The sequence below is a fragment of the Hypanus sabinus genome, chromosome 22 (assembly GCF_030144855.1).
Source record: "Hypanus sabinus isolate sHypSab1 chromosome 22, sHypSab1.hap1, whole genome shotgun sequence".
Lineage (NCBI taxonomy): Eukaryota > Metazoa > Chordata > Chondrichthyes > Myliobatiformes > Dasyatidae > Hypanus > Hypanus sabinus.
In genome coordinates, this window is record NC_082727.1 from 21,121,608 (window position 1) to 21,136,698 (window position 15,091).

At 47.6% G+C, this 15,091-nt stretch overlaps 1 protein-coding gene across 2 annotated transcripts in view; it reads left to right on the forward strand.

The window, feature by feature from the left end:
- The window catches only part of slka (STE20-like kinase a), a 119,316-nt gene extending 106,843 nt beyond the window's left edge, over window positions 1–12,473 (forward strand). For both annotated transcript variants that reach the window (XM_059947224.1, XM_059947225.1), the window contains 6 exons: window positions 3,694–3,823; window positions 4,347–4,471; window positions 5,734–5,922; window positions 6,712–6,837; window positions 9,316–9,429; window positions 10,217–12,473. In XM_059947224.1, the coding sequence (XP_059803207.1) occupies window positions 3,694–3,823; window positions 4,347–4,471; window positions 5,734–5,922; window positions 6,712–6,837; window positions 9,316–9,429; window positions 10,217–10,363 (831 nt within the window). In that variant the 3' untranslated portion in view covers window positions 10,364–12,473. The remainder of the gene's footprint in view (window positions 1–3,693; window positions 3,824–4,346; window positions 4,472–5,733; window positions 5,923–6,711; window positions 6,838–9,315; window positions 9,430–10,216) is intronic.
- Window positions 12,474–15,091: the final 2,618 nt, after the last annotated feature.

The window sequence follows — 15,091 nt, forward strand, 5'->3', positions numbered from 1 at the left end:
GAATAGTTTGCGAGACAAGTCTTTCACTGTATCTTGGTAGATGTGACAAGAATAAACCAATGCCAATACAAATGAACCTTGCAGTAACTTGCCTGGGCTGTGCCGCTAAACAGTCCCACTGTCACCAGGAATCAGCAGGCACATGGGAACATCACCGCTCACAGCTTACCTCCACCCCTCCCACTTCCCGTCATCCTGATCTGGAAGAGTATACCAGTCCTTCATTGTCGCTGGACACCGAGGACTGCAGCACTTAGAGAAGGTAGCTCACCACATTCTTCTCTCAAAGGCATCTACAGGTGAGCAGTGAAAGCTGGCCTCACCAGCAGTGCTCATATCCTCAAAACCAAATTAACAAAGGGGGTTGTCTGAGGTTTTGGTAAGTTGGATACAAAAACCTGGCTTCCTCAGGTGAAAGATTCATGAGATCGTAAGACATAAGAGAAGAATTAGGCTATGTAGCTCATTGAGTCTTCTCCACCATTCTATCATAGCTGATTTATTTTCCTTCTTATCCCCATTCTCCTGCCTTCTCCCCATAACCATAGATATCCTTACTAATCAAGAATCGGTCAAACTCTACTTTAAATATATCCAATGACTTGGCCTCCACCGTCATTTGTGACAATGAATTCACAGATTCTCCACCCCCGGTTAAAGAAATTCTTACTCATCTCTGTTCTGAAGAGACATCCTTGTATTTTGAGGCTGTGCTCAATGGTCCTTGGCTCCCTTATTCCAGGAAATATGCTCTCCGTGTCCACTATCTAGTCCTTTCAATATTCAGTAGGCTTCAAAGAGATTCCGGCCCCCCCCCCCCCAATCCTTCTAAACTCCAATGAGTACAGTCTCAGGGCTATCAAACATTGTTCGTGTGTTAACCCTTTTATTCTCAAGATCATTCCTGTGAACCTCCTCTGGACACTGTACAATGCTCACACATTCTTTCTTAGATAAAAGGCCCAACAAGAGCCTTCAAATGACAGCAGGCTGCTGGGGAGTGAGGTGGAGATCTAGACCACTGTCCCTGAGGGGTGGTGGGGGGGGGACAGGCTACAGTAAATGTTACAGGATCAGGGGTTTAGAACAATGGTAGGAATCCATTCATGTTCCCAATCAAGAGAGGAACAAAATGGGGGGAACTGGTCAGCCTCCTTCTGTAGGGCCACTCATAGAACAAATGCCCAAGGCAACTCACAGGTAGCAGTGGAACGATAAGCAAACACTACGTGCAGGGAATGTTTTGCTGTCCTTTGGGATGGGGGGAGTGGTTTTCTGACCAGTCGCAGGGCAGATAGTTAAAAGGGCACATGACAGATGGCATGTCTGGTCCGTCACCCTAGTGGTGAGGATGCTGCCATTCCAGTTAGCACAGTATAGCAAACTTGTGTTTATGACACAAGCATTCAGTGCCAGTCACTCACCTCCTGTATATTGAAACGTACGAAACACACAGTACCTTGCCATTTAAGAGGCATTTAGACAGGTTTGTGAGCAAGCAGGGAATGAAAAGCTGTGGATTGTGTACAGGCAGATGGGATTAGTTTAATTTGACATCATGGTTGGCACAGACATGGGGGGCCGAAGGGCCTCTTCCTGTGCTGTACTGTTCTATATTCTGTGTCCTAAAGTGTGCAGGTACAGTGTGATTTGTGCATGGAAAGGTTCCAGCATTTGCAGAGTTTCGCTTCTCATGCAGATTTCTCAAACTGAATGAAACCAGTTAATGGTTTTGCTCAGATTAGCAGATTTCCAGCAGTAGTTCTGAAGCACTCTAACTGCCTGCTGCTGTTACAGATCATGTCAGGGGAATGGGGAGTGCCATATTAATCAGTGATAGGAGTGACCCATCTAGTTTCAAACAGGTTGGACTTCCTCTAGAACACACTCCAGTTAATAATGTTTTTATACAAAATTTATGCATAATTAAACAGATATTTTTTTCCTAATCAAATCCCAGTCCTTAGAAACACAATGACAATGTAATACTTAGAAGCTTGTACGTGTGTGTGTGTGTGTGGTGTGCGTGTGTGTACGCACACATAAATATTCACAGCTATTACTGTAGAGCACTGACTGCAGCTGTGGTTGCTGGATGATTCTGGGCCATGAAGTGCAATGATATGAAAGAATAAATCTCCTCTATTGATCAAAAGAAAAGTTTATTAGCTGGAGGAACAGCTTGGACTCCTCCCTTTGAGTTTTTGATCACCTCTGGGGAGCAACAAGAGTAGAAGTTTGTGTGGGCTGATGAGATCGGGAGGAGGCTGTCTACAAGAGCTCTACTTCTGTAGGGTTCCCAATCCAAAGTGATGCTTCCCACTGGTTGGGTGCCCTGTCACATTCTCAGTGGTTATATCTGCAGGGTAATGTTGGTTTTCTTTATTGGAGTTTAATCGTTGGAAACCGGCCTATTGAGGGGAATTAGAACACGGAACGTAGAACAGGGTTCGAGCCAGAGGAGCATCGCTGATGGTCAGCAAGTCATAGAACATAGAACAGTACAGACCCTTTGGCCCATGATGTTGTGCTGACTCTCTTACCTACTCTAAGATCAATTTAACCCTTCCCTACCACCTATCTCTCATTTTTCTTTCATCAATGTGCCTTTCTAAGAGTTTTTTAAATACCCCTAATGTATCTGTATCTACCACTACTCCTAGCAGTGCGTTCCACCCGCCCACCACTGTCCGTGTAAAAAAAAATTACAAAAAGTAAACATTTTAAAAAAGGAATTGTTGGTCAAGTACTGTCAGCGTCTCCTCCTCACCACCTACCTAAACATTCCTCGATATGCAGCTTGCCTGCCTGTCCCTTGCTCTGCACCTGATGTTCCGTCACCACCACCCCTCACTCCCTGGAGACCTTCCTTCATGTTCCTCCTTTCATTGTTCCTGCAGCATTTCTCACTGTCAGTTTGTTCTCCAGCCCCCGACCTCCTGAGTAGTCCATTGTATGTTTGGGTTTATTGAGTTGTAAAGACAAAATTCCAGGTTGTGTGAGGGTTAGGTTTGGTATGGATATCTGACCTACAACGCACTGTTCCAGTGTCCTGGATTAGACTGTAAGCAGATTCGTCTGCTTAGTGGAAAATATCACGTTGCTCCTTAGTAACTCTTACCTCTGTTAGATGCTGCTGGGAGGAAATTTGGCCAGATTGTATTCTGCTGTGTTGGGAATAACCAGAGAGGAATGAGTAATTTGTCAGTGAGGGATTATTTGTCTATAAACAAGAGCACGCCCTCCTCACCTGAGCTCTTCCATCAGTGCTGGGGATATGCTTGCCAGCAGTGCCCAGTCTTCGAGCTCTTCAGGGTATTTTCTCCTTTTCCTGCCGCTGGCACAGTGCCACTGGGTGGGTGTACAATAACTGCTCATAAGGGTTTTGCTGTGGAGCAGAGGTGACCTGATAGAGGTGGGCGAGATGAAAAGAGGCGTAGATCAAATAGATAGTTAGTAACTTTTACTCAGGGTGAAAGTGGCTAATACGAGGTGGCCTAATCATGGGATGATTGAAGGATAACTATAGTCGGGATGTCAGAGATAACTTTTTTACACATAGAGTGCATGGAGCATCCTCTGAGCCAGCAATATTTAATGATCAATTTGCCCTATCATAGTTTTGCTGCCTTATACCCCTGTATGGCTAGTGTGTGACTTGGTATGTCATTCCCTCCCTGTGCACCTCACCAGGAGCAGGAATTCTTGCAGAAACAGCAACAGGAGTTGGACGGGGCGCTGAAGAAGATAATCCACCAACACAAGCTGGAGCTCGCCACCATTGAAAGGGAATGCCTCAATAACAAGCAGCAGATGATGCGAGGTGAGACTTCAGGTCACCCTGGGAAAGGAGGCCCTGGTTCATGGGAGGAAAGGAATGCAGCAGGTTTTACTGAACCATTGACAGTGTGGCCCATTCTCTGGTGTTGACTATGGACAGCACAATGTTTACAATGTCAGCAATCACCAGTCGGGGTTCAATTCACACTGCTGCCTGTAATGAGGGCGTATATTCTCCCCATGAGGGTGTGGGTTTCCTATAGGTGCTCATGTTTTCTCCCATAGATGTATGTGTTGCGTTAGTGAGTTGTGGGTATGCAATGTTGATGGCAAAAGTATGGCTACCTCCTGCACATCCTCGGACTGCATTGGTCATTGACGTATTTCACTGTATGCTTCAATGTACATGTTAATCTTATCTTAATATTAAGCGTGGTGAGGCTACCACCAAGGAACTATCGGTGGGTGCCACAGCTGTGCTGGATTGAACTATATAGTGATCACGTGGGTGAGGTTGTAAGTGCGACCGAGGGATGTGACCTGTGTTTTTGCCTGTTGCTGTGCAGCTAAGGAGGCGGCGATATGGGAGGTGGAGGAGCGGCACCTGCAGGAGAAGCACCAGCTTCTGAAGCAGCAGTTGAAGGACCAGTACTTCATGCAGAGGCACCAGCTGCTGAAACGGCATGAGAAGGTTAGCCTGGGCTCCACGCCCACCGCAGCCAGACCGAGCCACTTTCTCCTGCAGGGCTCTTTACACTTGTGCTTACAAGACTTTTATAAGCATGACATTGATCTTTATTTTACATTTTTGGAGTACAAGAGGGCTTGCAGCTCTTCATTGTGAGCTTTTAAAGATTAATACTGCCTCAGAGTCTGTCTAAATTGTATCACTGCTGTGGTACAATTTAGCCCTTCTCCTCCTGACCTTTGAGTCTAACTATTGGAATGGGAGGAGCCTCTGTATCTCCTCAGGCATGTACAGTTTAGCTCTGTTGATGAGCAACTACCTGCACAGACCTGGCAGACACAGAGTGAAGGGCAGGCTAACAAAACTCTGTCCATCTCAGTGTGATAGAGTCAGAGCTCTGTAGCACAGAAGAAAGCCCTTTGGCCTATCTACTCCATGCCGAACTGTTCTTTTCGCTGAATCTATTGACCTGCATTTTGACCATAGACCTGTATACCCCTCCCATCCATGTATTTATCCAAATGTCCCTTAAATGTTGCAATCAAATCTGTATCCTCCTCTTCCACTAGCAGCCAATTCCACACTTCCACCTCCTTCTGGTGAAGAAGTTCCCCTCAGGTTTCACCTAAATATTTCACCTTTCACTCTTAACTTATGACTCTTGTTCTCGTCTCACCCACCCTCAGTGAAAAAAAAAGTTTGCTTGTATTTAATCCATGTATTCTGCCTATAATTGTGTATATCAAATCTCCCTTCATTCTCCTATGCTGTAGGAACAAAGTCATAACCTACTCAACCTTTCCCTATAAATTAGGTCCTCAGTCTTGGTAGCATCCTTGTAAATTTTCTCTGTACTCTTTTAGTCTTACCAATATGTGTCCTGTAGGTAGGTGATCAGAATTGATTGTTAATCTGAAAACAAAAGCCTTTTATAGAGGAGCTCCAAACTTCAACTGTTCTCTAGAAATATTTCCAAACTCTGCTGATCAGTACTGCGGCTCATTCTGACTTAACAACCCTAGCTAAAATTTCAACCTTTGAAATATCAACCTGGTAAATGTACACAACCCCCACTCGTCCCAGGTAGCTCCCCATGCTCCAGGTATGGTCTAATCAATGGAGAATGATCTCTCCCTTCTTGCCCCTTAGTCCTCGCCCCTCTACCCACCTTGAGCCTGTCCTGCCACCTATATCACATAAGGAGTTGCACCTCCTGCAGTGTTTCACATCTAGTGGTGTGATTGTGGCTCTCTGGTCATTGGCAGGAAATGGAGCAGATGCAGAGATACAACCAACGTCTAATTGAGGAGCTGAAGAATCGGCAAACCCAGGAGAGAGCCAGGTTGCCCAAAATCCAACGCAGTGACGCCAAAACACGTATGGCCATGTTCAAAAAGAGTCTGCGCATTGGCTCGTCGAGTTCACCTGAACAGGATCGGGAGAAGATTAAACAGGTGAGGTTCGGGCCCTTCTCCAGTCTGAAACACCTTCACCAGTGGGTGGGGAATGGAGAGGAGAGCTTCCAGTGGAAAAGACATAGTTTCAGGAGCGATTCGGAAAGAGGTGTGTAAGGTTATGGAGGCTATTTAACAGAATGGCTACAATGGCCACAATTACCTCCCAGGCAAACAGCCAATCTAATTGGGCCTCTGTGCTGGGAAGCCAATGTAGATCAGCAGCCATTGCTATGTACTGCTGTTGCAAAACAACCAATTTCATAACATACAAGTCAGCGCTAATAACCCTGATTCTGAAACAGCCTGGACAGCCAGGTCCAAGAGAGACCAGCTGGGGAAGCTGTAATGATTTGATAGATTATTACTGTCTCCAATATTCAAACACTTTATTAAAATAGAAAAAAACAGAATAAAAGCTAATGGCTAAACCACATAAAACACAGTCCATGGATGTGCTGGGGGCAGCCTGCAAGTATGACAACATATTCCAGCACCAACTTAGCATGCCCCACGAAGTTAAGCAGAACAGTTGGGGAGAGCAGTTGAAGGCTTGGTTATAGTTGGTGGGTGAAGAAATGGAAAAGACACTATCTACCAAATGAGGTGCTTGTGGTGTGGTGAAGCCATAGTTCTAGGTCCCATCAAGCTCCCACAGAGCATCTTGCCAACGTGAATACAGAGCATTTGGTGATACTGGTTTAGCAGGATGTACACAGACATGCCAGACACAGCCCTTCCTCCTACCACCGGAGACATGCAGGTACTGACTGTCACCTTCTCCGGCAGTTCGCCAGCCAGGAAGAGAAGAGGCAGAAAAACGAGAGACTCCAGCAACATCAGAAACACGAGAACCAGATGAGGGATCTACAGCTCCAATGTGATGCCAACATCCGGGAATTACAGCAGCTCCAGGTAAGATCCCCAAGCTCCATGATCTGGAGGCTTGGATTCATTTATGCACACCCATGACTGCAGATTCTTAGTAGAGAGGAAGTTTACTCCATCCAAATTCTCCCCATCCCCCATCACCACCAGCCCACTTCCAGAAAACTCCTAAAACCACTAATCCACCTTCTTCCCATACGTCTCCACTGTGAGGCCCTCCGTTGGTCAGGGTCGACCATGGATGATGCGTCCTAGCTGTCTACGTGATATGCAAGCCAGGATAGTATGGCATGGAGAGCAAGCTGTTTCCCATGTAGCAGGCTACCCCTTCATGCAGCTGATGAATCCAAAGGAATGGCAGAGATTGATAAAGTTTGGCACCAGTGGCATCGCAGGAGTTCCCAGTCTGCCTTGAACTCAATGTAGGTCTGCCTTAGGGACTCCAGTTTGGGATTTTTTCTCAGAGTTTACACCTGGTTTTCCCCATGAGTGGGGAACTAAAGTTTGAAATCAGAGTTTTCCTTTTTTACCATTTCTACTAACAGAAGAAGGAGCAAAGGCAGGTTAATGGCACCATAAAATGAGTCACTTCGAGCAGATGGGGATCGAAGGATTATAATCCTGGATGAGTTGCCAACCATGGGCAGACGATCCCCAGCTGCTCGAAGTCACTCATTTTATGGTGCCATTAACCTGCCTTTGGTCCTTCTTTTGTTAGTAGGAATGGTTCCACATATGAAGGCCAGGAGCTCCACTTGATTGTCAGAGGCTATTTGGGACACACGCCATTGGGAACATTTAATAGATAGTGAGAGCTTATCCTCACTACCACCCCTCTCCTGCTGTGACAAGGAGCCAACACCACTGATCCAACCATTCTACCTTCTCCCCACCCACCCACTTCCCCCCTCATTTGGCACCTTCCACCTGTGTCCCCATGTACCCCACCACCACCAATCCACCTTCTTCCCGTTTCTGTTACTACCCACCCACCTCCCTACATCTCCCAGCACCACCAACCCACCTTCTCCCTGTTCCCATCTCCACCCATCTCCCTACATCTCCCACCACCACCAACCCACCTTCTCCCTGTTCCCATCTCCACCCACCTTCCTACATCTCCCAGCACCACCAACCCACCTTCTCCGTTCCCATCTCCACCCATCTCCCTACATCTCCCACCACCACCAACCCATCTTCTCCCTGTTCCCATCACCACTCACCCACCTCCCTACATCTCCCACCACCACCAACCTACCTTCTCCCTGTTCCCATCTCCACCCACCTCCCTACATCTCCCACCACCACCAACCCACCTTCTCTGTTCCCATCACCACTCACCCACCTCCCTACATCTCCCAGCACCACCAACCCACCTTCTCCCTGTTCCCATCTCCACCCGTCTCCCTACATCTCCCACCACCACCAACCCACCTTCTCCCTGTTCCCATCTCCACCCATCTCCCTACATCTCCCACCACCACCAACCCACCTTCTCCCTGTTCCCATCTCCCACCACCACCAACCCATCTTCTCCCTGTTCCCATCACCACTCACCCACCTCCCTACATCTCCCACCACCACCAACCTATCTTCTCCCTGTTCCCATCACCACCCATCTCCCTACATCTCCCACCACCACCAACCCACCTTCTCCCTGTTCCCATCACCACCCATCTCCCTACATCTCCCACCACCACCAACCCACCTTCTCCCTGTTCCCATCACCACTCACCCACCTCCCTACATCTCCCACCACCACCAACCTACCTTCTCCCTGTTCCCATCACCACCCATCTCCCTACATCTCCCACCACCACCAACCCACCTTCTCCCTGTTCCCATCACCACTCACCCACCTCCCTACATCTCCCACCACCACCAACCTACCTTCTCCCTGTTCCCATCACCACCCATCTCCCTACATCTCCCACCACCACCAACCCACCTTCTCCCTGTTCCCATCACCACTCACCCACCTCCCTACATCTCCCACCACCACCAACCTACCTTCTCCCTGTTCCCATCTCCACCCATCTCCCTACATCTCCCACCACCACCAACCCACCTTCTCCCTGTTCCCATCACCACTCACCCACCTCCCTACATCTCCCACCACCACCAACCTACCTTCTCCCTGTTCCCATCTCCACCCATCTCCCTACATCTCCCACCACCACCAACCCACCTTCTCCCTGTTCCCATCTCCACCCACCTCCTTGCATCTCCCACCACCACCAACCCACCTTCTCCCCGTTTCCATTACTGCACACCCACCTTGTCCCCATCCCCACAACCCATCCACCTTCTGCAACACTTTCTATTTCTAATCACTGACGCTAAGCCAAGGGATTCTCTGTTCAAACTTCCTCCTTTCGCCTTCAGTCTCGTGCAGAGAGTGGGTTTGTTTGAGCAAGTGGTTTGTTACTTGTTAATGGAATCTGGAGCCAGGAGTCCAAAGCTCAAACCCTGACTGGTTTTGCTTCCTTCCCTTGCCCGGTGCAGAATGAGAAATGTCACTTACTGATCGAACATGAGACGCACAAACTGAAGGAGGTGGATGAGGAGCACTGTCAAGAACTGAAGGAATGGAGAGACAAGCTCAGGCCCAGGAAGAAGGTACCTAAAGATGCATACACTGATGTGTATTTCTTTGAACTTTCAGAGGATTGCAAAGTTCCAGCTCTGAATCCCAAGTATAGTTTAAACACAAATGCAATGTCCCCTCGCGTTTAGTGGATACAACATGTATGTTTAAGAAACCTCCCTGTACCTCTGTCGGCAATCTTGTGTATTTGTTAACACCTTCTTGCCCAGCCACCCTCATGTCCAAGTAAAGAGCAGCTCAGACAAAGGAGGCTGGAAACAAAGCAAACTGCTGGAGGAACTCGGCGTTCAAGCAGAGGGAAAGAAATTGTTGCTATTTCAGGTTCAGAACCTACATCAGGACAGACCTGTGTCCAATTAGTTCTGGAAAGAATGAATAGGAATGGGCGGGTATCCAGCTGGGATTTCTGGATGGCTCGGGAAGGAAAGTTGTTAGAGCAAACTGAGAGGCCAGTGAACCTAGTGAGCGCCCAGACTCCACTCCCCATTGGTCAAGCAGAGCCCTGTGTGAACCTGCGTCATCCCCCCCCCCCCCACCCACTAGTACCTGTTTGTCCAAATTTAAATGTTTGACTAGGGTGCTATGGTAGTGAAGCTGTTACAGAGCCAGTGACCTGGGATCACTGTCTGTAAGGAGTTTGTTCTCTCAGTGAGTGTGTGTGTGTTTCTTCCCACATTGCAAAGTGACGTATGGGTTAGTAGGTTAATTGGTCACATTGGTGTAATTGGGTGGCAGGGGGCTCATTGGGCCAGAAGGACCATTTTTTCTGCTGTAAAATTATATAAAATTTTATTCTAGGCTCTAGAGGAAGAATTTGCTCGCAAGCTGCAGGAGCAAGAAGTCTTCTTCAGGATGAGTGGAGAGTCAGAATGCCTCAACCCGTCGGCACAGAGCCGGATTTCTAAGTTCTACCCTGTCCCGAGCCTGCACTCCACAGGGTCCTAAGTCCTGGGGCTCCTGGTAATCTTTCTCTTTCAGTGTAACAGATCCATCTAGTAGTGCTGATTCAGTAAATTGCAGCAAGTGCTCTGGCTGCCTCCCTACCACCTTGGAGCTTGGACACAATCAGCATGTGCGTGACTGTTGGGATTGAAATCTCTCACCTTATGGGATAGCTTGTGTTGAAGGTCCTGGAGAAATTGTGTGTCTTCATCTGCCACCAGCCAGAGAGTGGTATCACATCCTCAAGGATGTTCTGCAACACGCTTCACTGACCTGTGAGCACAGGGTGAGGGGCCACTGGTCGGCAGTAACTCTCCAGAGAGGTGGGCAGTGTGTGATGAGATCTCTGGGAGCGGGTACCACCAGGCTCGGTGCATGGCTGCTCTGTTCAGTCAGTGTTCAAGATCTCTGCATCATTGACGAACTCAGAGAACTGAGGACTTTCAAAGCCCCTCACCTGTGATTTGCATCTACTCCACTTATTTCCTCTCCCACTCTGAATGGAGGTGCCGAGGAGCTCCTTCGGTACAAGGTGCATGCTTCGACTGAGGACCACTCGGTGCCCAGCGGTTCAGACAGTGCTGGGTGCTGGGTGGCTCCCCAGGTGGGTCTTGCAGGAACTGTGTCAGCATTTTACAGGTGAGGCCCTTCATTCTGGACCATAGACTCTGCCTGACCCTGGTTCTGTTGTCCTGTGAAACGGGATATACTTCCTAATGTCATCAATTTCATCAGCACCTCCAACCCCACACACAGGTCTATCCAACCTCAGAGTGTCCATGGGGATGGGGTCCCTTAGAGTTATGGCAAAATGGAGTCCAAACTGCTCCCTGCTGTGGGGGCTCACAGTGCTGCAGGGCTTCTTGCTGTGGGGGTTTGCACCACTGTTGGGGCTCTGTGCTCTGGGAGCTCATGCTGTTGAAAAGGCTCCCTGCTTTGGGGGTTCACACTGTTGAGTCTGCTCTGCTCTGTGGAGGAGTCTCCCTGCTCTGGGGCTCACACTGTTGAGTCTCTCTGCTCTGGGGTTCACACTGTGAGATGTCTCTGCTCTGGGGTTCACACTGTGGAGGAGTCTCCCTGCTCTGGGGCTCACACTGTTGAGTCTCTCTGCTCTGGGGTTCACACTGTGAGAAGTCTCTGCTCTGGGGTTCACACTGTTGAGTCTCTCTGCTCTGGGGTTCACACTGTTGAGTCTCTCTGCTCTGGGGTTCACACTGTTGAGTCTCTCTGCTCTGGGGCTCACACTGTGAGAAGTCTCTGCTCTGGGGCTCACGCTGCTCGGCGGAGACTCCCTGCTGTAGGAGCTTGTGGTATTGCAGAGGCTTGCACTGCTGCTTGGGACAGGGTGAAGCTGTGCTGGTGGGATGTTCCCGGGCACCTGCTGCCATTGTGAGTTCCTGGCTTTGGGAGCAGCCTGGTGGGTGACTGCTGTGAGTCCACCTGCCGCCTCTCAGTGTGTCAGTGACGGAGTGGGTGTACCAATCACCTTCACAATATAATCAGCACTACACTATTAAACTACCTTTGCATTTCACTAAATAGCCACTTAGATGACCGTCACTACATTAGTGAAGCACCAGTACACTTAGCGGTCAATGAGTTGGGCACTAACCAAGGCAGCACTGTCATTGTGAGTTTGGGGTGCTTCAAAAGTTCTTAATGTACTGTTCAAGGACAGGGGCTGAGTCCTACCATCCGTCACATTAGTGAGTGCTAGTGAGATGCCTTCTGAGTTTCAGAGTGGTTTGAGATTTAATATGACCTACAACTCATCTTGATGCAATTCTGTTCACCTCTAACCCTTCACCTCATTGTGAGGGTCTACCTCTGACCTTTACCTCAGTGTGAGGGTTCACGTTTCCCCTCCACTCTTCATCTCAATGTAAGGGTTCACCCTCCACCCTTCAACTCAGTGTTTTAGGGGTCACTCTTCACCTTAGTGTGAGGGGTCATCCCCAACCCTTCCCCTCAGTCTGTGGAAGGACATATTGCACATATTGGAGTTCACTCCAGGCATTCCCTACTCTATGGCAGACACTGTCCCTGGGTTATTCCAAAGGATGAGGTGTTGCCTTGACATATTCCTCTGTGCGTGGTGATGGTCGAAGGCCACACACTCGTGTGGACTCTAGCAGAGTGGGAGAATGTAAACCTACTGAGGTTAGACCTTCATGTGGACACATTAATCAGTGTGAATGATTTGTGGCTGTACATCAGTACGAGGCACTTAATGGCAGAGAAACTGGGTGAACTGCCCAGCCCCATGCACGGAGAGCACAGTCAACCCATCTCAGAAAAGAGAAAATTCCTGCAGTACTTGTGTGCTGCTGGTCAGTTGCTAGACTAATTCTTTGTCTCGTGAGGACATGTGGCTGACTGGTCAGCCTCAGTGTCTACCCCAATTCAGCAAATGTGAGTTGGATTGGTCACTAGATGAGTTACAGTGCGGTATTTTCAAATTTGAGAGGTAGAGAGTTACGCTGAATACTTTTCCCTTTACCTGCAATTCTGACCCCTGTGTACCTCTTGTAAATTTGTGCTCCCCAGTCAGGACCTCCTGACTTTTCTCTCTTCAAAGGAAAACAAACTTAGCCTCTCAAAGCAACACACACAAAATGCTGCAGGAACTCAGCAAGTCCGGGAACATCTGTGGAGGGGATTAAACAGTTAATAGTTTGGGCCAAGACCCTTCATCAAGATCTACCCTCTCCTAGTTTCTCCTTGTAACTGAAACACTCCATCCCAGGCAATAACCAGGCAGACTATCACATCCTTCCTATGAAGTGGTTACCAGAACTGCACACATTGCTTTTGCTGTGGCCTGATACAACTTACTGTTGTATTCTGGTCCCAGCTAACGAAGACAAGCATCCCAGCATCATATACACCTTCCTTAGCAATCTGCCCACCTGTGCTGTTGCCTGCAGGGTTCCTTGGACTTGTACATCAAGCTGCTTTTGTCAGTACTTCCCAAGACTCTATCATTAACTGAGTCTATCAGTACTTTCATCTCTTCAGGATTAAAGTCCATCCATCCCGACACTACACATCTTCCCAAAATCGTTCTCTTGCCGAAGGTTCCCTTCCTCACTGTGTCTGCAGATCTTGCACATTCATCGCCAGATAACTAATAGTCAGGATCCCAGCATCGATCACTGTGAACACCATGAGTCACAGGAATCCACCCACAATATCGCCCTCAACCTTCACTCTCTGCCTCTTATTACCAAGACAATGTTGGATCCAATTTCTCAAATTGCCTTGAGTTCCCCGGACATTTCCTTTGGGATTGGTCTCCCATGTGGGACCTTGTCAGAGGCCTCAAAAATGTCAGTCTAAGCTTAGAGGAGCTTCACTCTGTGTCCATCCTGTGCTGTTCCTACTTTTGGACTTTTTGGACTGTGGCAGGACAGTACAGGTACTCAGTATGTCAGGCAGCATCTATGGAGAGAAAGAGTCAAATGTTTTGGGCCAAGTACTTCATCAGGATCAACATCTGCAGAATCTTTTGTGTTTAGGATAGTAAAGGGGAAGTTACTTACTCTGTGTCCAACCCTAGGACAGTATAATGGGTGTAGAGGGAGCTTCGCTCCATCTGATCCATTCATTTCATACCCTGTAAGGATGCACCTGGACAATGTGGCGGGATCTTCACTTTCCCGACTCTACCTGACAGTGTTTGATGGCATTAAGTTGAGGCAGCTTTACACTGTATACAACTTACTTTTACTCTCCCTGCTGTGGGAATATTTAGTGGGACAGTGTAGAGGACCTACTAACCTATAATGATTCCAGCTGGGAGTACTTTTGCACCCATATCCACCCTAATCATGAGAAATGGAACTAAAGTGTAATTTCTCTGTGCTGAGGAGTATGAACCTTACCCCACTGACTGGATGCTGAGCACTGCGAAACGTGCTGCTCACTACCTAGGCCTCACCTGTAGGCGTTCCATTGACTTAACAATTTCACCAAACAAAAGTTGAAATGAATTATGTTTTAAGAATGTTTTAAACTTGCTTCTGAACACTATGATTGTCATTTATGAGATAAAGTAACATTTCTCACAAATATTCATGTGATCACCTCTGCAGTATTGAAACAGATTCTTGTTTTCTTTCTGAATTCTCGGCTGTTCAGGGTCTGTCACCTTCAATCCTGCAGCTTATCATTGAACTAAATCTTAACATCAGCCCTAAGCGAACCAGAAGGTTAACTTCATTGGTTAATCACATATCCTGCCTCCTGGACTGCCAGGATACTGTCAACTATAGTGTCTATATTTCTGATTGTAACTATAACATATGAAGGCTTTGCTACAGCTTTATATATTAAAAGTTTTAATATCTAGGGCTTCCTTTGTTAAACTATGAAGAAAACTTATTTATGTGGATATGAAGTTCTACATAAAGTGATAATGAAACTTTGTGTGGAAATATTTACAATTGTAAATAAAGTGATTCATGCAAATGACTGTTTATATGGTTTATTTCTCTAGAGGATCTCCCTCACATTCTGCATTCTCAAACATTCTCACAAGTCCCTTTGTATGAAGGGGAGAGTGAATAAATGTCACTTCTCAAATTGAGTTGATTGTCAGATGCACGAATACATGTGCACACAAGTGAAAAAATTACTTGCAGCAACATCACAGGCACTTGGGATTGAACACAGGCGTTGTACTACAGATATAACATGGGACCTTGACAAAACTGCTGAAAATTAAGGAGG